The sequence below is a fragment of the Rhinolophus hipposideros genome, assembly GCF_964194185.1.
Source record: "Rhinolophus hipposideros genome assembly, chromosome: 25".
NCBI lineage: Eukaryota > Metazoa > Chordata > Mammalia > Chiroptera > Rhinolophidae > Rhinolophus > Rhinolophus hipposideros.
The window spans coordinates 28,200,104-28,225,695 of record NC_138071.1 but is presented as its reverse complement, the minus strand read 5'-3'; the positions used below and the strand labels follow the sequence as shown (position 1 = coordinate 28,225,695).

At 47.3% G+C, this 25,592-nt stretch overlaps 1 protein-coding gene across 1 annotated transcript in view; it reads right to left on the bottom strand.

Annotated features, from left to right (window-relative positions):
- The window catches only part of DPP6 (dipeptidyl peptidase like 6), a 526,646-nt gene extending 509,292 nt beyond the window's left edge, over nucleotides 1–17,354 (bottom strand). The window contains exon 1 of the mRNA XM_081038509.1: nucleotides 16,903–17,354. Coding sequence (XP_080894635.1) covers nucleotides 16,903–16,953 — 51 coding nt within the window. The 5' untranslated portion in view covers nucleotides 16,954–17,354. The remainder of the gene's footprint in view (nucleotides 1–16,902) is intronic.
- Between the last annotated feature and the right edge of the window lie 8,238 nt (nucleotides 17,355–25,592).

The following is a 25,592-nucleotide window of genomic DNA, read 5'->3' as shown; positions in this document are numbered from 1 at the left end:
ACCCTACTGGAACCAGCCGGCGTTAATGCTCTGTCTTTTCAGCCCAGCCAGGCATCCTGCAAACAGATGCCCAGCTTCCCAGAAGACTGCATGAGAAGGTGCTAAGAGAAATACATAACCCGAACCTCCAATGAGGGACAAGGGACATAAGAGCAGGTCACCTGGCACCTGAATGCAGCATCTTCTCCCTCTGCTGGGCTCATAGCTTTCTCGCCGATGACGAACAGTTCATGGGTAAGACCAAGGAAATCCACCTGTGGGTTTAGAACTTATTTCCAGTCCATGAATTCTACAGCTGCCCCATAGTGGGGACAGCACGAGACCTTCCCCAGTGACACATACTAGTTCTGATTTTGCCACTCAGAACTTCTTGAAGATAAGGCTCTGCGGTGGTTTGCTTGGCTTCCTAGAGATGATATCACTCAGTAATGTTTTAAAAAATGACCTCCTCCTCTCGCCTTGGTAGAAATGGCCGAAGTGATTAATACGATCAATCATGTTAAAACAGCAAAAGATATTCAGTGGAATGGAGTCTTTAGTGACACATTATTTCCACAGCTTGTAATAAGAAATAATGAAGAAACCTTCAAACAGGCAATTTAAAATGATATTTCACTGTGAATTAAATGTCAATCTCCACGGCAGTCAAAGTATATCTTAAGATTGTGTCGTGGAGACTGGTAAGACATGATCATTTATAACTACATTCTTTCCAGAAAATGCTGTCTGCCACAATAGCTTTGGGAAAGATGGAACATGCGGTAGTTACCGTAACAGCTCTGTTCATGAATTCCAACGGCCAGGTATGATGTGTCCTCATTTGCTTAAAACTCACAACCAATACACCAGACACACATCCTGCAGCCTTGAAGGGCTCTTCTGGGATGACAGAAAACACCACAAATGACCAAAGAAACTGTTCATACAGGAATATGCAATTTTCTGAAGTTTGTCACTAAGGATACTACAATGGAGAAGATCAAAGAAAAACAAAAACAAATTCATAGACACAGAGGACAGACTGCTGGTTACCGCAGGGGAGGGGGTTGGGGGAGCGAAATGTGTGCAGGGTCCACTCCATGGTGAGAGATGGTCCTAGACTTTTGGAGGTGGGCACTCGGAATGTATGCAGATGTCAAATTACAAAGTTATACACCTGAACCTTACATAATGGTACAGACCGATTCTACCTCAATTCAAGAGAAAAACTGAGGGGATCAATCATCTTTGGAAAGGTCTTTGAAATGTTCCTTTTATGTTCCCATCAGGAGAAAGATGAAAGGCACTCACACTTTTGCTGAGAGTGAAGCCTGATGCAGTGTGAAACGGTGGCAACGTTAAACAGGCAAAACCAAAGTCCAGTGTTTTGTTTGTTTGTTTGTTTGTTTGTTTTTCAAAGTCCCGTTTTTAAACAGAGGGCTCAGTCCACTCTTAGACTGGCAGACTGGAAAGTCACAGATAGCCCACGAAAGGTAAGTGAACCAAAAAGTAAGATTTTAGAAACTTGTTCTTTGAAGGGAGGTACTTCATGTCTATCTTCCAAGAGCCTTTAGACAACCGTCAGGGACCCTAATTGTCTGGGAGGAGACATGCAGCAGTGCTTCCTGTGGCCCTGGGGACAGTACTGGAGAAGGACCGACCTATCACCAGCACGGGCCTGACTCAACCTCCATTAAAACAGCCCAGGGTTTGAGATTTCTCAAAGGCTGTATACATTCCTCACTGTATGTACGAACCCAGGCTGACTCATTAGAAAATTGGTAAGGTATAGGAAAGGGGACATCTTTTCTCCAAGCAGACCTTTCCACCCAGAAGCTGTCCCCCCACCCCTACCCCATCTAATTCTGGTGAGAAAGGAGATAGTACTTCTGGAACTTACAAGTGCTCCCTCCTATGAAACAATTCTAATAAACACACAGCTGGCAGGTAACGTAAGGAGACCTGGGGTTTCCTGGGTCAGGAACCAGCTTAGCCAAGTAAGTCCATGTTCAGTGAAGACCAAAATCCAGGTTTTCTTTCTGGCTGTTCAGACAAGAGAAAAATACTAGCTTCTTACCATCCATAAGAAACTCCGTATTTCTAGCATATAACTCTCAAGTGTGAAAATTTTGGTAATGCACTGCAAATAAAACCCCTCCAGAACCAGCTTTGCCATCATTACTCAGCTAGAGACCTATTGGAACATTCACTGTGCTCTGTGGACACTTTGGAGGCTCCCCCACCACCTCATGCAGTAACAAAGGGCTCCCCTGCAGAGCTTTAAAGTGTTGCCAAGGTCTAGAAAAGTAAAATGCAATGAGAGCCCCCAAGATGGACTCAACAGTCTTTTTCCCTTGCAAAAGGAATGCTAAGAGGAAGATGTGATGGGTTTCCTCAGACCCTGAATATATACCCAGTGATCGAAGGTAAGACATACTGGTCCAACCTGCAGCTCTAGAACCCATGAGTACAGGGAGGTAGAAATTCAGGTCAGAAATGGCAATTTTACAGTCAGGAGGAAGCCATAGCAAGTGATCTCTAACGAGCACACTTCCCAAAGCTGAGACGCAACAATACTAGAAGGTAGTTTATAGAAACATGAAGAAGCAATGGACCTCTGCTTTAAGTTATTGTAATATCTCCTAGATCAAATCAAAGACGGGAAATTTCAGAACTAGAAAGAACCTCATTTTTAATTGGAACCCATTATTTGAAGATGAGAACATGGATCCTGCCTTCCAAACACAGTTCTACACAGAAGACATTTTATAAACAGTTACTGCTAGAAAAGAGACCTCCAGCCTGGGTTACCAGCTTACATAACATCAGGGTTTTCACCAGACACCACGATATTCAAAAGCTAGACTGAAGATGCTTACACTCGCCTTTTTCAGGTTATTCCACAGGTTTACTAGCTTTCTCAAGTTATCATAGCTGCCTAGCGGCTGATGAGAGTCTCAGAGAGGGAGCGACAGGGGTTACCTGGTAGGTGGAACTCTAACAGCTCACATCTACCTTCCTGCAAAACAAAAATACATATAGATATGATTTCTAAAGTTTAATTTTCTACCCCTTAAGAAAAATGAGAGTGAAACCTCTTAGAGAGTATTGAGTTGGAGAAATTTCAGTATGAGGAAGATTGCCCTTATTTCAATCCTCATTTTTCCCCCTTTTTCAAGTTCACCCTATTATTTTCAACAACCCACTTCTCTACCTCCACTTCTTTCTTCTTACAAACAGCCCTGTAGGAAATGCTGCAATTTTTAGTCTCTTTAAACCCTTCTAAGCACCAAAATCAAAGACCTATTTTGGCAGCTGAAATGTAAGGGAAAGAGAATTTGGGTCCAGGCTGATGAGGCTTCAGCTTTTTGCAGAGGGTCCTGCACCTAAAGCTCAAACTCAGGGGGCACGTTTTCCGTGAAATGCTTGCTGCCTGGGTCCCCACGGGTCCCCCTCTCCTAGCTGATCTGCACCCTGTGTGTGGACACCCGTTCCCTTCAGTTGAGTATGTATACATCCCGACTTCGCAATGCTTTCCTTATATAGGCCACAGATTCTAAACCCACAAAGCGCTTTGAGACCATTTGGGAACCAAATCTGCCCTGATCTGAACTCATCTGGTGGTAACACTTAGTAGAACCGATAGGAAGCAACTGATACTTCTATTTATTCCACTTCGTGTGGACATTCTTTTCTTGCAGGACATATGGTGAGTTTGTTTGCGGGGTGGCACCCCAGAAACCCCTGAGGGTGTTACCTAATATGAAAGCACTGAGCTTGTTCCTTAAACTCAGGAAAGTTCTGGATAGATCCCTAACTGCGCCTGAGGTTCTCAGAGAAGTGTTGAGGGCTTGCCGCGCGGTCGGCCACATAGCGTCCAGCGTGGCATTGTCTCTGTCACCTTGATCAGTGCTTAATGGATGTCAGCCCGCCGAAAACTCTCCGCGGTGCCTGATGGAAAGGGAAGGGGACGTAACAGGAAAAGTACTTAAAAACAGGTGTCCGAACACAACAGCATTGCAACTGAGTTGGTGATCGTGATTACCACAATTTGTGCTTCTTTCCGTGCTCTGTGCACGCAGAGGAGTTTCTTTGGACCCCGGGATGTGAATCTGGGTGCCATAACGTCGCCACTGGAAGCTGACACAGACGTCTTCACGTTAATACTTGACAGTCAGCACAGGACTTTCACAGGAAAACTGCTGCACTGCTCTCCCTCCCCTCCGCTGCAATTCATTACCAACTCATGTTTCCTTTGCCTTGCGATCATTTTCCATTGCAATCTTCGAAAAGGGAGATGGCCAGCCCAAAACGTTTTGTAAACCTTCACTATCTGAACACCCCCTGGCCTGCATAACTCACTCCACCCAGATTCCACAGAGCACCCACTCCTTGGCAGGCATGGGGGAGCAGGAAGTGAACAAGGAAAACCCCCAGTGGGGGAGCTCACATTCTAATTTGGAGATGTAAATCCAATCAATAAATAAACAATAAGACTGCAAGAGAGGCTGGAGAATGATTTTGTGTGAGGTCTAGAGGAAAAGCATTCCAGAAAGAAGGAGCCGACATATAGGGAGAGAGAGTTCCAGGTAGAGGAAAAGAAGGTGAAGGGAACTGAGGCTGAGGTGACATGCCCTGGCCCCTCAGTGAGGCCAGGAGGCTGAAGAAGGGCGGGAGGTGGCAGGTGAGCTGCAGCCATTTGCAGCAACCAGGCAATGTCCAGGGAAGAATGTGGGTCTTATCCAGGTAAGGTGAGACACCCATTACCTGTTTCCCCAAAAATAAGACCTAGCCGGACAATCAGCTCTAATGCGTTTTTTGGAGCAAAAATTAAGATAAGACCTGGTATTATATTATTATATTATATTGTATGTATTATATTATATTATAATATTATAATATTATAGTATACCCGGTCTTATAGTAAAATAAGACGGGGTCTTATATTAATTTTTGCTCCAAAAGACACATTAGAGCTGTTTGTCCGGCTAGGTCTCGTTTTCGGGGAAACACGGCAGTGAAGGAATGTGACCTGTGTCTAAAAAGCGAGTTGGTGGCTGACATCTGAGCTGGACACTGGCTTCTACCTACTACCGTGACCACAGGCCATTTTCCAACTGATCGACTTTGAGCCTCATTTGATAAACGGAGATAATATGAGCTCCCTCCAGGGCTGTTATGGGAATTGAGTGAGATGCAGCATGCAAAGCTCTACCTCACTGCCACATGAATAAATCCCTGCTCTTGGAAGGCTGGCAGCAGAAGGACTCCTGAATAAGAAGGTCTGTGACTGCCTCCATCGCTGCCCCAGACAGCCTCTCTCCCACACGGTCCAGGACCGGAGGCTCTGCTGAGCGTGTTTCTCGCTCTTAGATTCTTGGAAGAAGGAATGGTTCCAACACAGCACTGGTGTCCTTCGCAGTCGGTCACCTGAGCCTGTTTGGCCTGAATTATGTTGACATTGCAAGCCCTCAGCCTCTAAACCTGGCTCCATTCACCTAGGTGAGTGTCTGTGGTTTTTTTCCGGCTGTTGTACACGTTACTCTTTTGAATGTTCTGGCTTTAAGGTCCCATATGCATTAAATAAATAAATAAATAAATAAATAAATAAATAAATAAATAAATAAATAAATAAATAAATAAATAAATAAGAGGTGTGATTCTCCTGGTTGAAAATAAGCGAAAAGGTTTCTCTCCTTCCCTTCTTTTTACAGCATTCACCTTAGATGCTTTTTCTAAAAAGTTTCTTAGAAACTTTTTCATCTCTGAAATGTGTCCTTTTGAAGGCTAGATAGGCCTTTTGTCAGTTTTCTGACCCAGGAAGGCCTCTCCCAGGAACCTGGGAACCATCTTTTTGAAATGCAAACGTCCAGAGAGAGAGCTCCCCATCTCCTGGTTCCTCCAACGTGGAAAACTACCTCCTGTCCACAGACTCCAGAGTGCTTTTCCTCTGGATAAAGCCAACACCCTGCCACAGATGGCCACCCCAATTACCAGGTAAAGTCAGGACAAACTGTGTGACAAACAGTGCTGTAAAGGCCTCTTACCTGAGGACTAGTCACTGCGTATCGTGAAAACACCTATGGAGTAGGCTACATGACGAGGCGAGATTTCCTCCCTTCTTTCCCCGTTTGTGTTTAATATTACGGAGTGCAAAACGGAAAGGAACAAAGACTTATTTTAGGTTGAGGTGGTCAGAAGCTTCTAGAATACGACTCTTCAGAAATTGATCTAACCTACGTAAAGCTACCTGCAGTCTGAATCTTCATTCTTCAAAGGCACTGCAGGAAGAGGTCCCTCAGTCAGTAAAGAAGCATCGGCCCCTGTCTCACATGATTGGAGCTGAAGGCAGAAACCCACTAAGTGACATCATTGCCTGCAGTCATTCCAGCTAGTGCTGGCGGAAGTGTGACATTTCCTCATCAAGAGGGTGGATCTTTGCTTGTGATGGCCTTCTCCTCCCCTTCCTCTCTTTGCTTTCGGAAGGACCATTTCTCCTTCTCACTTAAGGCCATGACCATTCATCGCAGATGCTATAGCTCCCCTGAGGTGGTGATCTGGGAAGAGAGGGTTTTCAGCTGTATCCTCGGGGCCTCTGCACTGCATTCCTCAGCCCTGAAATCTTCAACGAAGGAGGCTTGCAGAACAATTCCACCTCTCATCTATTTGCAGGGTGGTCCTGAAACACTGCTGAGCCCTGGGAACATTCTGGATCGCGCAGAAGCCTTGGGAATGCATTCACTGTCATTAGCACTGGTAATGGAACCAGGAATTGAAAATCTGCATAAGAGCATTTGGACTTTACCGCCTTTACTGAAGAAGAAGGAAGAAAAGCCTTTGTGGCAGGCTTCAGATGACTCTTCTCGGGAGCAATTAACGTTCCCTTGAGGTCTAAAAAAAATGAGTCATTTTAAATAATCATGGCTCAAAAACAAAAACTTTAGAGAAAAGTGGAATACTATCCAATTCTTTCGAATACCCCATCGCCAAGAGGAAAACCATCTCTTTGACCCAAATTCTACCCATGTCTGCACTCCACCCTGAATCAAATATAAAACAAAATGGTTACACCAATAAAGTAAATTCATTTTGGAGTCATAACTCACAGGCTTGCTTGCTACCAAAAAGCATGCTATAAATAAAGCTGAAAAGGAAAAAAACTGGGGGTGGGGGTGGGGGGGTAGGGGCATATACAAATTAAAAGTAAGAGGCTTAATTTTCCCCGTTGAAAATTCTCCCTTTGGAAATTTCTTTCTCTGGCCTTTTCAAAAATTGTTTGTATGTCAGTCTTTTTAATGGCTAAAAAATCTCAGGCCAGCCTCACAACTCAGAGGTGGTTCATCAAGGACCGGGGAGCCATGTCTTTGGAAAGTAACCACCAAGAAAGAAAAGGCCCCAACCCCCACCCCATTCCCTGGGGAGAGATGAGCCTGAATTGTTACCAGTCTTCAACCCCCCTTAGATAACTGGTTATATACTCTTAGCTACACAAAACAGTGAGGTTTCTTTCTGTCTTTGCAGTGTGGTTTCATGCTTGTTCAACAACAAAAGTGGCTGCTTTCTCTTCTGACTTAGTGGCAGGTTTTCTGGGTTGGGAAAAGATTTTGTTTTAATTGCATGTCCACACCAGGTGCTTTCACTTGTAATAGGCTGAGCTACCCACCAGTGAGGGATGTTCTTGAGGCCACCAACCCAGGGTGACTCTGGGTGTGGTCTCAGGCCAGAGTCTCAGGCCAGAGCCCAAGGTCCCTTGGTCCCTTGCTGGTCCCTGGTTCTCTAAGAGAGAAGTACCTGAAGGGAGAGTGAGCCATGTAGAAAGGTTTATAGCAAAGTGACAGAGTAACTTTGCATCTTTGGGTCTAATAATACAAAACCTGGGGTGTATACTGTACATCTTTTATTTCGTAATTATTTCATTTTTACTATATTTTATAAAAGTACCGATCCATGAGGGAATAGACATTTTAAAAAAAGAAAACACTAGCCCTTCAACACGCTTAGTTTGCACACTGGTAAATTTGGAGCTAAATTTTAACACACACCAGAATCACCTGTTCAGGTACAGATGTGGGCGTCCCCTCCGAGTTTCCAGCTTGGTGGGTCTGGGGGGAGGGCTGAGAATGTGCATTTCTAAGGTTCCCAGTGACGCAGGTACCACACTTTGAGATGTGGGTAAAGGACAAGACCCGCCTGTGACCTGGCTTGGTCAGCCAGCTCCGGACTCTCGTGAGTGTTAAGGAATTATTTCTCTTAGGCTGAGACTATGGCAGGACGGTGAGGAGGAAGGCGCGGGCCTGTTCTGGGAGCTGGGCTCAGTCTCCCACTGTGAAAACAAAGGTGGCACTTCACAACCTCAGGTAAGAGTGAAAATCTGGTTTAGGGGACCCAAAGGAAGGAAGGGAGGAAGAGCGGAAAGCAGCGGCTGTAGGAGAAGGTGTTTGCTTCCGCTCACCTTGGGACTCCTGTGCAGCTGTACTTCTGAATCTGAAGGGAAGCCCAGAGCCTCCGTTTCTCTCTCTGTCCCTCCTTACATATGATGACTCATCGGGAAGATTTTGTAATGCCAAGTCATCAGAATGCAAACAACAACCACATCATTAGAGTGAAGGACCACGGAGTAGAATTTATATACAAATCAGCAAAGCCCAAGAGATGCAATGACAGTCGCAGTCGTGACTGTGACAACACAGATGGCACGTAAGTCAGGCAGGACCTCGGATGCTGGTGGAAATCAGGGCCGCTTTTATCACTTGTGCCTTCACACAGCCCCTGTCCCTCGGCCACCTCCGCTATTCCTGGAAGGCCTGTGATGCACACAGCTGAGCGAGGCCTCTGTCCTTCTCTCCAGGGTCGGGGATCAGAAGTTCCCCAAGGCTCTGTTCATCTTGCCCACTGTCTCAGCTTCCTGACAGATCCATTCTAGTTCCTAATGCTCTGACCTTGCCATGACCTTTCCCTCACGTTCCCAGGCCACCCAGCTCCTGGAGGCCATCGTTTCCCATCCGTTCACTGGGAGCTGCCCAAAGCAGTAGTTATACCTTTGGAGATGGGAACACATGGTGCCCTTGTGGGTGAAGGCTTACTGAACGTCACGGCCCCTTGGACCTCCAGGGACCCTGACTTCACTCCACAGGGGGAAGTGGGGTACGTCCACCTACCACAGTGGCACCACACATTCACCGGAAGATGCAAAATACATTTTAGAGGGTCTCTGAGCGTTGTGAACTGCAACACAGACATGGAAAAGGATATCCAACACCAGACACAGGGAAAATGACGATGCAGTGGCCTGTAAACTCTGGTCAACCAGAAAAAGCTAGAAGCCCTACATGGATAGAGTGTACACAGAGGTATTGTTCTAGGCGTCTTTAGATTCCCCTCCATGTTCCAGGCTCTTTGTTTCCTTCCAGTTGTGACTGGAAAAGAGAATTTCTGGAAGGCTTTGGCCTAGACTACGAGGAACGTGGCCCGGAAATGGATGGCCAGCTGAGCTCCTCGCTTCCCTGCAGAGCCCTCTCTCCAAGGCTTAACTCTTTCAATCATAGAGAGAACTAATATTTGTCCTGCCTTCGCAATGGGTTCTTCTAAGATAATAAAATAGGCCATGCAAAATTACTTTGTGATCTGTAAAGGAGCAATGCAAACCATAAGTTATTAATATAATTCGGTTTTGAAATGAAAGGGCGTAGAATCTTTAAAATATGTGCGCAATTTACAGAGTCATAGGAAAAAGGATAGCACACAAAAAAATCCTCGTATAAAAAGTTCGCTCGGGATTTCATTCTGGAAAACAAGTATTTAACCAGGAAATCTTTGGTTTTCTGTTACAGATAATTATAGATAACTTTTTATGTGTTCTTTTTTTCTGCCTGAGCATAGAGAATCTAGTACATCAGTCCTTTGTGTAAGGATCAAAGAATCTTGCCTTAAAGATCATTAATTCTCATTTCCCAAAAAGATAGAATATTCTAGAAGATGTAGGAAATTGAGCTGAATGGATATGGTGGCAAGGATGTCCCCTAAAACTTCCATTTTAGCTTCAAGTGTTGGACTCGTACGAGACTGTTAATCTAATTTATTCAAGTTCATTGTTGGGTTCCCATGGGTAGAGATTTTCCTACATGTTTATACATAACTAAAGTCATAAAATAAGAATTATTTGAAGTAAAATTATATGTTGCCTAAGAGAGGCTTTAGCCTAGTAGGGTGAGATAAAAAGAGAGAGGGGAAAATCGTACTTTTCAAACGCCATCAGGGTGAAGAAAATGGGATCAACCACCCCCCTCCCCGCTTCTCCCCATGGTCTGAGCCAACCCCACCCTATCCAGCCATGGGTCCATTGTCAACTGGGTCTCATGGCCGGCTGGCTGGCCAGCAATTTCTTTCCTTCCCACCAATGAATAACTCCTGCTGGAAACGATAGCACCTTTGGCACACGGTTATATTACAGCATATTACAAGTTTTTAATAACTAAGGAAGTTAAGCAATCAGAGTGGTTGTGCCACAGCAGCTCTCCAAGGACCCACGGCTATGCTCCACGGTGATGCATTTTACCGCTGAGAAGTGTGATCACACATGCGTGTTGGGCATGCGCGCGCGCACACAGTTCTGCCTGGGTCACCAGGGCATTTGGCATGACAGCTCCAGAGTCTGTGACCTCACCATCTCTTTTCTTTGCCTATTGACAGTGACACACTGCAGGGCAGACTGGTGGCCTGGGAGATGCCACAGAAGTCAGGGCAGAAAGATTACAACGTCAGCCAAATCTGTCCTCTGGCGTGGAAGGTCACTTCTCAAGCATGTCCTGGGGTCAATGTTGAAGACACCATCATAAGCTGACCAAGGATGGGGAGAGGGTGTTGAAAGGGACTTTGGAATAATCAGTCTTTCCAAATTTCCTGATCTTACACATGAGGAAACAGAGGTCCAGGGCCTCCTGCAGAGACCACCCTGCGCTCGTGGCAAATTCCAGACCGTCTCCTGCTGGTCCAGAAACTACGCTCTCTTTTATCCTCCTTGTTTCTACTAGTTCCACTTGGTTTGAAATATATTTTCAGGTGGGTCACAGACAAATGACAGAGGATCCTACAGTCAAAAAATTGTTCCTCTCTGGGTGCGAAGACACAGGAGAGGAAGACCACTGGTTTCCTCCCAGCATCTGGTTTTCCCCACCTGCAGTCTACACATGAGGTGAGAAACTCGCAGTAAAGACACAGCACATTCCCTCAGCTTGTCCCCTGGTCGACTCTATTTCCTTATCTCTCCCTCCTGTTTCACTTCACTCTCTTTATTTTGGGATGTCTACCTCTCCTTCCATACTTTCTGCCTCCTCCATTTGGTTGCCTTTCCACGAACCAAAGGGCTCCTTATAAAGGGTATGACTGTTTCCTCAGACACTGATGACAATGTTTATTTAAAAAGAAGCCTCAACTCTGCCTGCCCAGAGGATCACGTGATGCCCCTGAGTTTCTGAAAACCTCCCTGATCATTCTGTCGTCCAGCCTTTGCTGACCTATTTTCCCAGGTGGGGTGTCAGACCTTCTACCTTTCGAATGGAACCCTTCCGCCATCCTCACAGGAAGCACAGTGACACAGGGGGATTCCGATTGGTGCCGGCCCGCTCTGTTCTCAGCTCAGTATACACACGTGTCCTAAAGGGCTGGGATTCTCTCCTTCTTGAGTTCTAACATGTGGTCCTGTTAATCAGATTAATCACATAAAACTGGCTCTGGCGTTTGGGACCCTCCTGGACCTCGCCCTAAGTCTCTCTTCATCCGGCTGTTCATTTGTATCCTTTAATATCCTCTGTAATGAACCGGTAACCTGGTGAGTAGCTTTCCGAGTTCTGAGAGCCACTCTCGCAAATCAATCGAACCTGAGCAGGGGGTTCGCAGGTACCTCTGCTTCCGGCCAATCTGTCAGAAGCACAGAACACCTGGGCTTGACACTGACGTCTGAAATGGGGGCAGTTTTGTGGGACAGAGCCCCTAACCTGTGGGATCTGACAGAACCTCTGCTGTTGGAACTGAGCTGAATTGTAGGACACCCAGCTGGTGCTGGACAATTGCTTGATGGTGTTGGGAAAAACTACATATAAAACCCCTAAAGTGAGCACGAGCTTCAATTGTATTGTAACCGTGTAAGTGGGAAACACTCCATCCATGGAGTTCTCTCATACACGTATCTGATACATTGGGATTTGAAGGAGTTCTTCAAAAAAGAAGAACGTGCAGCTGAAATCCTAGACCTTTCTCACTAAAGCACAGTCAGAGCACAGAGACGAACATCTGTCCGTTCATTTAACAGTCATCCATCTGAGCACTCACTATGCACAACTCCTGGCTAGAGATGAACAAAAAGTGCTAGTATTTCAAAATGCACCACACCTCTTAGGAATAATGCAGGGAGTTCAAAGTCCAAACGATGAACTAGTTTAGAGCAATGTGTTTAGCGACCAGGACAGGTCATAGAAAAGGGGGAGTGACTTTGGTAAAGAAAAGGCCAACTTTGGGTACTTTCACGTCTCAGCAGCAACACCCTACGATCCACGACTCAGGACCCGCAAGGGACTCTGGGAAAACAGAACAGCCCTATTCACCAAAGTGTCAGTTAAGACATTTTATAAATGGCTGACCACCCCTTTCTAGCTTTGGGAACTTCGACCTACAAATTCTAGCAATTCTGCGTATCTCTCATTGGCATTTAATTGAAAATTGCCCCAATCCTGGAAATCTTGTGAGAGAGGTGAGTGAGAGGCCCCCAGGCTTCAGGCATGAGATGGGGGCCAGTTATAGGGTTGATTTTATGAAGGGCTGGGGAACAACTAGGAAGTAGAGAAATATCAACATCGTTACCCCAACATGGCACGCACAGTGATACCTCAATGACCTGTGACCTAAGAAGTAATTTTTGGATCCCATTTCAAGAAGATAAATTCCTCCCCAAATACATGCTATGATGTCACTGAGAAGCAGCACCATGCTTTCGTGGCACCAGGTGCCAACCAGCATAAGGCAGTAGAAGCCATGTTTCCAGGTACCCCCCACACATCACTACAAGCTGCACCCCTAAAAGTCGCCTCACGAACGTCCGTTCTGCTCCCCAGCAGAGCTCCGTACTAGGAGGCTTGTGGCCCATACCACCCCACACCTTGTCGAAAAACCTCAAAGAGAAAGAACCTCAGGGAGCCTCCCCTGCTCACCTGGGCTGCTCACCTGGGCTTTACGCAAGTCAGGCGTCAATGTCAGAAAGCCATCCTGTTTCATCTAACGGAAGCACTGAAGGACTCCACACCCAGAAAACAGCCTCTTCCTTTCAGCGGGGTTTTTTTACCCAACATAGGAAGGGAAAGACTAGATCTGAAAAGATCCTAGGCTCCTAATATGGCGGATACATCCAATCAGTGACCAAAGACCAAGTCACTTCCAGCGACCAGAAGGAAAAAACCCCAGCATTCCCTGTCCAGGAAATCCCCACATTTCCTGTAATGTACACCCAACGTCAAGCAACCAGGACGTGTTCAGGTGTCCCTGTGGCTTGCAGACCTCCGAGCCTGCATTTCTGTTTCCTGAGCCTTCTCTGACTGCACCATCATTCACTCACCATCTACTTGTAGAGCCCCCCCCACACACACACCAAGGAAGGGAAAGGGCATAGGATGGTCCCCAAGACTTTCGTTTCTTTACCCAACCCTAACTTAGCCTCCATTAAGCAACTAAATGTCTGGGGAAAGCTCATGGACAGAGGATGGGACCTGATTAGGATAATAAAGTTTCCCATTACCCCTAGTGCCTATTGCAAGAGGATATGCCTCTGTGAAACAGCCCGTTCAATTTAAACACTGGTTAAGTTAGTAGGATGTCAACGTATTAGTGATCAAGGAAGACTGAGAAAATATGCAAGTCATCCCCCATGAATTTCCAAAGATTTGATGAAAATACAGTTAATTAAAAAAAAAAAATTTCTGAGAGAATGGAAAAATTTCTATGTGTTTCTCAGTGTATGAAACTGCAGACAGAATGTGGCAGGCACAGACTGGGGGTTCTCACCACGTTCAAACTAAAGTTTATGACACAGACTCTTCTCAAGAATTAAAATATAGCTTGTGAACTGCTCCCACCGAGGTCGTTCCTTTCACTCATTAAACCGAAAAGCAGAGCAGATAGTGTACCACTAAGTTTGTTTTCTCTTAATCATCTCATTGTTCATCAGAACTAAATGTCTAAAGCAGTGTGTGAGGAATAAAACACTTACTGTCTTTTATAAAAATTCCCTTTCAATTGCACAATGGAGAGTATGGCCAAGGCAGTTGGGGTGCTAAGGCCACAGATCTCGTAAGGGGCCAATGGCAGAGCCAGGATGGTCACACAGTGTGAACACAAATGGACGAGACTGGATTACAGAGCAGTTTACAAGCACGGCTGTCACAGCATGTGGCCCTTCTGTTACCCCAGGTCCGACCAAGTGTCACTCTTTTAAACATCTCACCTCAAATGTGAGTCTAGACAGCCCAAAGGGCCCCAGCGCTCTGCCCTGAGCTGTGGTTTGTGTCTCTGTGTCTCTGGGTCAGTGGACGCACCGATGCTGGATAAGGTAACACATTCTGCCGCGTTTCACAGCAGACACACATGCAGCCACTCGGCTGTCGGGAACCCGGGTGAATGACCCTGTCCCCATCTCGGATGGAAAATATCACTGGAGTTGCAATGAAACTGTGAGTGCAAAGAGTTTGCCAGCACCTAATTCAAGAGATGCTGTGATTGGCTAGAGGCTTTCCCAACAACTGATGAAAAATTAGTGATGGGTAAATCCCAAAATAACGATTTCGGTGCAGAACGATCATTCAATTAAAGCTATGTGGATTTCTTTGGAGGTACAAAGCAGACTACAGAGTAATGATTGTCAATCTAAGAACTGATAGAATACTTCAAAGTTGAGTAAGCCTGTGCCTCAACTTTCTGTTAGGCCATCGGGTGATCCTAAAAGTATTACCAGTGCTCTAATTATACTTATTAACAGCAGACAGACAAGGCTGTGCAGTGGGCACTGTGGGCCGTCCTGGTACAGGGTATGAGTGAGAAATGCCACTAGCATTCCTTTTAGTGTTCATTGTCGTAAGTAAAAGCAGAGGGGGCGGGGGAGGGAGCACCGCAAAGTTGGTAATAAAGACATTGCTTTGTCATAACCGAGCATCTAAGATGTGAGAAGAAACGTATTTGACAACAGATTTAGGTAACAAATCCATAATATATCATTATTACTATCGTCAGTATAATTAAATCAAACCCTTCCTTCTGCCTCAGTCCTAAATGTGGAGGTTTTAATACCACATTGCCAGGCATAATATAAAAGAAGAATTATGGGGGTGGGTGAGAAAGTCATCGGAAAACATTACTCCACACACACGGTTCTGCCCTGTTTATACAAGAAATTATGCTGAACAACACCATGGCTAAAAAGGGAGTGGGGAAATTCAGGAAATGTGTATTTTCACAAACAAACAATTAGGTCAGCCACCGGGAGAACCCACGGACTGATGAAAGGGCCTGAATGAGGGGCGTGTGGTGTGGGCAGTGGGGGCCCTGCAGAATAACCCCCTCCACACAGTTACTGCGCCCCTAAGGGTTGTGGTGAATGGAACATGCCCACCTCAGGCCAGAAGTCAGGTTCTGAGCAGATGTGCTCTTCCTTCCACCAGGCAACAGGTGTCTTGCTGTGGGTGTGGTTAAGCCGGCTGAGTATTTGCTCAAATCCAATCCATTTTTCATTTCTTGGCTCTTTTTGTTTAAAGCGAGACCTCAAAATGGATCACTGACGGGGTTGTCACACACACACCACTCCCCCACCCTCATCACGTGGACTCAAGCCACCTCGTAAACAACTCCAGACCTTGAACCCGAAAGAATTCTTGCACTTCCAGCTGCACCTTCAAAAGTAAAGGGGCAATCCCCATCTGCGGTCCTTCCCTTACAAAAAAGTATTCTCCAGCAATATAAAAACACAGACCCTCCTCCTACCCATCCTACACCAACACCGCGAGGGTTAAGACATCACCCAAACAAACACGCACAGGCACACGCATAATTTCAACAGAACAAGATGGCAACCTCGGCGTCCTCACCAGGAGGTGCCAGCACCCTGACCCCTCCTCCCCACGCAGGGAAACCGGACAGCAGGAGCGCCAAAGGCGGCCAGGTCCCGGGGGCAGGCGAGGGGTGGGCTCGCGGGAGAGGCTGGGCGCCGGCTTCTGAGTTGGCAAAGTTGTCCATGCTGAGATAGCCCTGGGCCTGCAGCCCCGCGCCGCCCGAGGACCAGAGGTGTTTCCAGGCGCACGGTAATGCTGCGGGACCACCTGCCACGATTCCGCTCCCTGCCACGGTCACCCTTGGGGGGAATCATCTTTCTGAAACCCGGTGGGCGGCCACGGCCGCCGCGGGGGGCAGCATCCGAGCAGAGGACCGGCGCGCCGAGCACACCAAGGGCTCCACTAACCCCAACAGGTCCCGGCTCCTGGGACTCGCAGCCCGAGGCCCGCGCAGCCATCAGGCCCCTTGGCCCTTCCGTGGCCGCGAAGACCTCCTCCCTCCGTGTTTCCCCCAGCACAGCCCTGGGGGGTCTGCTGGGAACTCCGACAGGGCCCCTTCGTCACCGCGCACAGCCCGCACCCCTCGCCCACACCGGCCACATGCCCAAAGCAGAGGGAGCAGGAAGCAGCAAAGTTGCGATTTGCAAATAAACACCTGGTCCTCTGCACCCTAAAGCCGAAGGCGGGCTGGGCTGGGAGCTGGGGGAGGCGCTGCTGCAGGCAGCACGGATGGCAGCCGCCCCGGGGGTTCAGGACTCGGGAGAACTGCCCCCCCACCCCACCGTCGTCGTTCCCGACGTGGCCCACCCACCCCCGAGTCTCGCCCACCCGCACTCACCATCACGTTCCCCTGCATCTTGGCCGTCTTAATCATTGCTTTTTCCTTCATTTTGCCCCAAAGCTGAACCCGACTGTCGGCCCAGGAAAGAGTAACTTAATCCATCGTCTGGGTGCTGATCCGAGGAGAGACTGGCCCCGCCGGCGGCTGGGTGGGGTGGGCTCTGGAGGAGAAGCTTCGGGCCGGTCTCCGGCTTGCCCCCCGCGCCCGCCCTGCGCTCTCCTCGCCCAGGCAGGTACCAACAGCAATCAACTCCTTGGCCGCGCCGAGCAAGGAAAATAAAAGCCAAGAGGACACTGCGGGGTTGCTGCTGCTTTAAACAAAAGCGGGAGCTGCGCCGGGAGGAGGACCGGCGGCGACCCGCTCGCACCGCCTCTGTGCCCGGCGGCTCGGCCGGCCGGGGGCTTCCGGGGCTGGCAGCGCGGGGAGCGGCAGTCGCTGCACTTGTCCCCAAGGGCGGGGGCCCGGCGGGGCCGCCGTGACGCCAGGGGCGTGTGGGCGGGGAGGGGCGTGTGTGTGTGTGTGTGTGTGTGTGTGTCGTGTGCGCGTGTGGACACCCCGGGCGCTTGGCTCGGACTGGGCTGGAGCAGCAGGGCGCAGGCTGCATGGAGGCTCGGCCCGCGCACACTGGGCAGAGCGGGGAGACCTTCCGCGCACATCGGCTCCGAGGCCGCCGCGCCCTCGCGGTGGGGCCCACGGCACGGGCGGGCACGCACGCGGGGTTTTCACCAACACGCACACCGTGATTTCTGCGGGGACGGAGCCGCCTCCTCCTGCCCTGGGGTGGATTGCATGGGCTGTGAGTTCCCCCCCCCCAACCCGGGCCACGCTGCGGGGGGGGGGGGGCAGAAGGGGGGGCGGGAGAGGCGGGGGGGGGCGGGGGGGGAGCAGGAGAGGCGGGGGGGAGAGGTGGAGGGGGCCGGAGAGGCGGGGGGGGGCGGGGGGCTGGAGAGGCGGGGGGCGGGGGGGGGCGGGGGGCTGGAGAGGCGGGGGGCGGGGGGGGGCGGGGGGCTGGAGAGGCGGGGGGCGGGGGGGAGCAGGGGGGGTGTGGAGGGGGCCGGAGAGGCGGAGGGGGGGGCGGGGGGGGGCAGGAGAGGTGGAAGGGCGGGGGGGCCGTGGGCGCCTCGGCCGAGAGCGCGGGGAAGCTGAGGGGCAAGCCGAGGGCCGGCCGCGCCGGCAGCTTAGAAATCACGCCGCTTCGGGTTCCTAAGGGACACACGCCGCGTCTCCATGGCTGCGCCCGGGGCTGCGCCGGATTCTGCCGCCGGCAGCCGCCCGGAGCCACACAGCGGCTCCCCCGGCTCCACGTGCCCCGGGGCTCGGCGCCAGCGCGGCCCGGATCCCATGCGCTGCTGCCGCCTCGGCAGGCGCCCAGGGGTCCCCACGCCCCGGCCAGGTCCGCTGCCCCAACACGACCTCCGCTCCAGCTGCCGGCGGCCCAACGACCGGGCTCGGGTCCCTGATCGCCACCCTGGGCGCTCCTGGGATTAATAAGTCACCACGCGGGGTCTCGCCTGCAAACACCCACGGACACGCGCTTCCGAGCGCGCGCACGCAGAGGATGGTCCAAGTCTAATGCTGACCAACCCGCGCGGGTGGAAGAGCCCACAGGGCAGGTCTTCCCACGCGGCGGCGTTGCTCCACCCGGGACCAGGCCGCCCCTCAACCCGGATTTGGAGCCGTTCCAACCAGCATGGACGCCAACAGGCTTGAACTCACGTTCGTGTGTGTGTGTGTGTGTGTGTGTGTGTGTGTGTGAGAGAGAGAGAGAGAGAGAGAGAGAGAGACAGACAGACAGACACAGACACAGACACAGACAGACAGACAACAGCGTGCCCTCACCAGGGGGACAGTGGCGGGCACGAAAACCTGGGAGGGGGTTGAGTGGCCTTTCAATTTTTTTAAATTTACCAAAAACTCGCGTGCAAGAATGAGGAAGAAGAGGCCAGTTTCGAACCCATGCTGAAGCAGAAAATTCTTCGCAATTACAAAATTATATGTAAATTACCCGCAATGCCAGCATGCATGCACGTATTACACATTATATACATAATAGATGTATGTGTACATAACATGTTTATGTAATATATACACACAATATATACTCATATAAGCACATACACGAGCAGTTGGTTTTCAGGTGCAAGCTACTGCAAGCGAACAAATTTGGCTTAAAACGTAGGTGGAATAAATAGGTGAACAAAGCTGAAAGCTTATAAAGTAGCTTTTCAGTGACCGTGGCTTTGCTTAGAAAGTGGCAGGCAGAAGACTTCGTTTTAGAAGGTCTGTCCTCCTGTGTTAAGATTCTTAATGACAACTTTCCTTTAGAAATGAACATGGTCCAGATAATCCCTGTACAATTGAACTTTACACTAAAACTCAGCCTCATGTAGACAAAAAAAAAGAAAAAGAAAGAAAAGACGGCCAATCGAAATTCTGTCTGTAAGCAGCATTAAGATGTTCTTTCTGTTTATCTGAAACAGCACAAATGCATTTGAAATCTCCTTCCCTCTCTTTCCCACCAATAACCAGCCAGTTGGAATGGCCCCTTCCCCTACAACCTGCTTTTCCTGTCCCATCCCCGCAGAATGGAATGGGGAGGGGAAAATCAAGAAAACGGGGAAAAAAACATATTTTTAACCTGTCATTGTTATAGCTTCCTTTAAATTCTCTCTGGAAATGGAAAGTGAAAGACTATGCATTCAACTTCACGTTAATCAATGAATAAGTAAATGCAGTACTAGACTAAATGGTTTTCCCAACACTCACCCCACAGCTATCAGCATCTGTATGCTGTCCCACCTGGTCTCTGGCAGAAAGCCCCACAGAGTGGCAGGACCAAGAGCAGGCACAAAGAGGGGACACTGCATGGAACAAAAGTGAAAGCAACTCTGAATAGTGAACAGTGACTCTTCACTCATCTGCTTGTAGTCACTGGCTTGGAGAATGCTGGGGAGAGAAAGGATGAGCCCAGATAGAGAGGGAATCCGGAAGAGAGAAGGCGGGCAAGACGAGCATTTTTAAAAACTGCTTAAAATAGGAGGATTCTCAGTTGCTATATTAATTTGGGATATTCAATTTTATGAGAAAATTCGATTGGAAAATACTTGCAAACGACCTGGCCATCCGTACCTTTCTCCCCATCCCCACCCCTGAAAGGTTTTCTCCTGTGTTATCACGTTTATGAACCGGTGGGCATCTGTGGGCAGGAAATGTCCATGGGGTCCCATATTTATCAACACATTTGGCTCGTGTCTCTAGTTCTTGCAGTTGTATTTCCTGTTTGCTTTCCAATCTGCAAGAGAGCATGTTTATTTAGCTCCTGATTTGCACCACAGTGTTTCTGCTGGGCTTGAGCAGCTAGGACCTGCCCTGTTTCGCAGCACCTACGTCCCATTTACACTGGCTCAGTGTTGAGTCATGGGCCGCGACTGAACCCTGGCAGGCTTTCTCCAAGCTGGCTGTAACACAACCATTGGTTTTGTCCATCCTGAATTTACCCATTGTTGGCTTTAGAGACAGCTCTGACTAAAGGACATTTAATTGAAGTTGAGGCTTTTGGCAAACTATTCAGTTTCACATTTGACATCAGGTAATATTTACAACAGAAGAGCAGAGTTGTGTCACTTTATCAGTGCTCTTTTCTTGTTACATATTACTACAAGTTTAAGTTTACCATGGCAAATTCCACTGTCAGGAAACTCAGCGTGTGAAATCCCCAATTCATCAAAGTGAAAGTCAGAGAAACAGAACCAATGGGGTAGAAATATACATATCTCTATATTAAAGGACTTGGCTCACTCGAATTTGGAGAATGGCAAGTCTCAAGATCTGCAACCAGCAAGCTGGAGCCCCAGGAGAACCAACATTTAAGTCCAAGTACAAAGGTCGACTGACTCCCCAAGAAGAGCTAATGTTTCAATTTGAGTCCAAACACGAAAAATCGGATAACCCAGCTCCAAGCAGTCAGGTGGAAGTTCCCCATTACTTCGCCTTTCTGTTCTGTTCAGGTCTTCAACTGATTGGATGTGGCCCACCCACCCTGGGGAGGGCAATCTGCTTTACTCAGTCTACTGATTCAAATGTTCATCTCATCCATAAATGTCCTCACAGACACGCCCTGAATAACTTTTGACCCTGTGGCCCAGTGAAGTTGACTCCTAAAATTAACCATCACAGTGCACGGGAAAAAAGAGTGATTATTCTGAATACAAACTATTCTTTTACTCACAGATTAATTCATTATTGACATTCTTTAAACTGTGAGCCTTCTTATTGCATAGAAAACATCATTCATTCCATATAATTTGATTTACCCATGAATTTTCAGGACATTATCTTCGGGGGGGAAAAATGAGATCTGTCAGTATTTATTTTACAAAATGTACAGGTATAATAACAGTGGTTTAGAGAAAAAAATTAGGAATTAAACAAATTAATTTAAAATACGCAGCAACACAAATGATATGCCAATCACAGTGATTTCAGTATAGGAAACAGTCTTTATCGTCAAGGATTTTACAGTGTCTGGTGGGAGACATCAAAATTAGCAATACGAACAGCATAAATATTAAGAATAAAAACGTGATACGGGAACTTAAATAATAGGGCTTGTGAAGTGTTTGGGCAAATGTCGGAGAAAGCTAAAACAAGTGGTGACAGCTGAAACGCATCTCAAAGCAGCAATGTACATTTAGCTATTAGGGCCCTGGAGCAAGGGAGGGGAGGCCAGCAGGGAGATTTCACAGTTCAGAGAGCTGACGCATAGAGGTGCTGACGCTGGGGTGGGCGATGGAGACACGAGGGGAAGGCACAGTAGTGAAAGCTGTGGGAGCCATTTCCTACGGGAAACGGAGTGCCCAGGGGGAGGCCCCTAAGTCAAGAATGGCACGGCCACATCCATGCAGGGGAAGAATGAGTGTCTTCTCCTCTAATTTACCCTCCAAAGACAAAGAGGCAAGGCCCTGCAGAAGCTCCTACGTGAATTCTGAGGAGGGACGATGAGGCTGTGAGTATTGGGGCAGGAAGTCTAGATGACAGAAGAGTCATTTATGGGTCATGGACATAAAACAAGTAAGTCCAGCGTCACCAAGGCTCGCATCTGACACATTTCTCAACTATGTTTGCACAGCCACATGGTGGCACATTACCAAGAAATGGAAATGAAATTAATTATCAACTCAGTGACAATGCAACATTCGAACTGCTCTGTTGGCCACTTAGGCGCTGATCTTCTCATCGTTCCGATGGCACTTACATGTCTGCCTCCCTGTACACAACTGAGGGCACGTGCTGTCCTGCTTTTCTTTGCATCTGCATGCTCTCATACTGATTCATGAACAGCAGGGCCCAATACATGTTTCTAGAAGAAATGAAACGATGAATGGAGCGGCATCTGTGTCACTGTGTCTCTTCCCACTGCCCTCTCAACAAAGAATTGACATAAAGGGGCGGCCAGGCGGCTCAGTTGGTTAGAGCGCGAGCTCTCAACCACGAAGTTGCCGGTTCAATTCCGGATGGTGGGCTGCGCCCCCTGCAACTAAAGATTGAAAACAATGACTGGAGTTGGAGCTGATGGGCCCTGGAGAAACACACTGTTCCCCAACATTCCCCAATTTAAAAAAAAGAATTGACATCTGACAATTTTTACATAAATCACTTTTTACACCTACGAACATTGATCTATTGAAAAATATATCTGAGCAATCCCGAGTGTATACAAAACAACCTGACAGATTTAATGAGAAGATCCGCACCTTCGGCCATGTTTCCTTTTGCCAGAGTAGACCAAGAGTCAAGGAAAGTAAATTAATCTCTATCTCTGGCCTCGTTCAACTGAACAGGATATTTCCTGGCCCGCTGAAGTCAGACTTCTCAGGAACGAGATAGTTCTGACCCAGTCCCTTACATTAGACCAGGGGTGTCCAAACTTTTTTCAACGTTTTTTACCAAGGGCCATATGCGGCAAAATACACAAACAGCCGGGCCACTCACTCGAGGTGAAGTCCGTATTGCTTCACCTGGTTTATTTAAGTAAACTAAATATATTTTTGGAATTTGCTGCGGGCCAATTAACAATGGATTGCGGGCCGCAGTTGACCCGCGGGTCACAGTTTGGACATCCCTGCTTTAGACTGACCACAGTGGTCTTTTCATCCAGGCAACAGACGTCTAAGGACGAAAGCATGTGTGTGTCGGCGTCTCTCTTCCCTCCTCACACTGGTGTCTTGAGCATCAGTGAGTGTGTTGAAGGCCACAGCCAGTGTACAAGTGGAGCGACAAAGGATGGGGAAGGTGGGGTCAGATCCAGGATCAGGCCTCCCTCTTCAGCATTTAAGGCTAAAACCGCAACGATCCAACCACTCAACTAATATTCATTCTAACTGGTCCGTTAAGACCTCTTGACTCGGGCAGCAGTTTGTGGGTATTAAAAGCCTTCTCTTCATTGCAGCTTTGTTTACGGTGGCCAAGACATGGAAACAACCAAAATGTCCTTCGATAGATGAATGGATAAAGAAGTTGTGGTACATATACACAATGGAATACTATTCGGCGTTAAGGAAAGATGATATAGGAGCATTTGTGACAACATGGATGGATCTTGAGAGTATAAGGCTAAGTGAAATAAGTCAGACAGAAAAAGCAGAGAACCCTATGATTTCACTGATATGTGGTATATAAACCAAAAAGAACAAGACAAACAAATGAGAAACAAAAACTCATAGACACAGACAATAATTTAGTGGTTACCAGAGGGTAAGGGGGTGGGGGGTGGGTGATGAGGGTAAAGGGGATCAAATATATGGTGATGGAAGGAGAACTGACTCTGGGTGGTGAACACACAATGGGATTTATAGACGATGTAATACAGAATTGTACACCTGAAATCTATGTAAATTTACTGACAATTGTCACCCCAATAAATTTAATAAAAAAAATAAAATAAAAAAATAAAAAAAAGCCTTCTTAAGGGGAGGTGAGAAGTATTATACATAAGAGCATCTATATAAAAAAGCTTTGTAAATAAGCAAATTATTGGAAAAAATAAGCAGTTAAGCATATGGCAACCCCATTATCGTTAGGCAGTGTGAAATTCCTTTACATGACATATCTACTTTACAGGGTCAACGGAGCAGAATATATATTCTAGGGTTCCTGTGCAATCTTTTATAAAGGAGAAATGGCCAACACGCAATGAAAGTAATGGACGTAGAAAATGTAGGCATTTTCACTTGTGTTTAAGGTTCTGCAGCCCGTTTAGGGAAGACACAGGTGTCTCGACTTCTGCCAGGGTTCTTTTCACTGAGCCTGAGGGGCTATATGTGCCCAGAAAGAAAGGAAAACCTGAATAATTATCAGTACCCTTCCTGTTTGGGAGTTGCCAATCTGAGGCCGAAGAGTCCACACAACACCCACTGTTTCTTCTCTACTAAAAATGCCCCAAGCACATAGTTTTAAAAACATACGTTTGACTCTTTCTGCTTTTCTAAGTCATATTAACTTGCAGCCACAATGAGTTGCCATTTCACACCCATTAAAACTGCTATAATAAAAGAGTCAGTCCCCAGTGTTGGCGAAGACGTGGAGAAACGGGGCCCCTCACTGCTGCTGGGAGTGTGACACGGTGCAGCTGCTGTGGAGAAGTCAGGCAGGTCCTCAAAATATCAGACGAGAGAGAAGTGGAAGCGTATGCCCACCAAAACCTTGTACGCAAAAGCTCAGAGCAGCATTATGTATGGGATGGGCAAAGGGGGAAATCACCCAAATGTCCATCCAGCGAAGAATGAATCAACTATGTGGTCTAGCCATACAACGGAGTATTCTTCAACCACGAAAGGAACGACTACGCAGCCACGCTGCCACATCGAGGAATCTTATCCCCAGTTTATGCTGACTGACAGAAGCCAGTTACAAAAGGCTGCATGTGATATGGTTCCTGTTACATGAAATGTCCAGTTTAGGTAAATCTATAGGGACAGGAAAAAAGTGATTGGTTAGGACTGGAGATGGGAGAGAGGGCTGGGGTAGAGGGAGGGGTCTGTGCTGGCTGAGGGGGGGGCAGTGTAAGGACTGATGGCTCTAGGGACACCTGTTTTTCTGAGTGATGAAATGCTCTAAAATTAGATTAAGGTAATGGCTGCACAACTCTGTAAACACGCTAAAAATTATTGAATTGTATGTTGTAAATGAGTGAACATTTTTTTATGAAAATTATATCTTAATAAAACTGTGTTAAAAAGATATGAGGGGAAAATAAGTAAAACCCTAAAAGGATTCTGCACTTAGCAGATTTTTAAGTTTTAATTTAAAGAAACTAAAATTGGAAATAAATGGCATTATGGGTATGGTTATGTAATTTAAAAACATGAAACTTCAATTATGTCAAAAGATTGGCTAACAAATATACATTTAAATTTTTTTAGTATGACTAAACATTTATGATAACATCTTATTTAACTAATATTATTTAAGGTAAATCCATCTTCTTATATATCTTTTTTCTTGTAAATTGTCTGGCTTACAATATTTGCCTATTTTCCCCTGTTGGTCTATTTATTTTTTTCTTATGTTGATTTCCATGATTTTTTTGCATTAAGAAAATTGACCCTTGATATGTGTCTTAAGTAACATGTCCACCATTTGTTGTTTAGCTCTACACTTAATGGTATACATTTTTATAAATATATTTC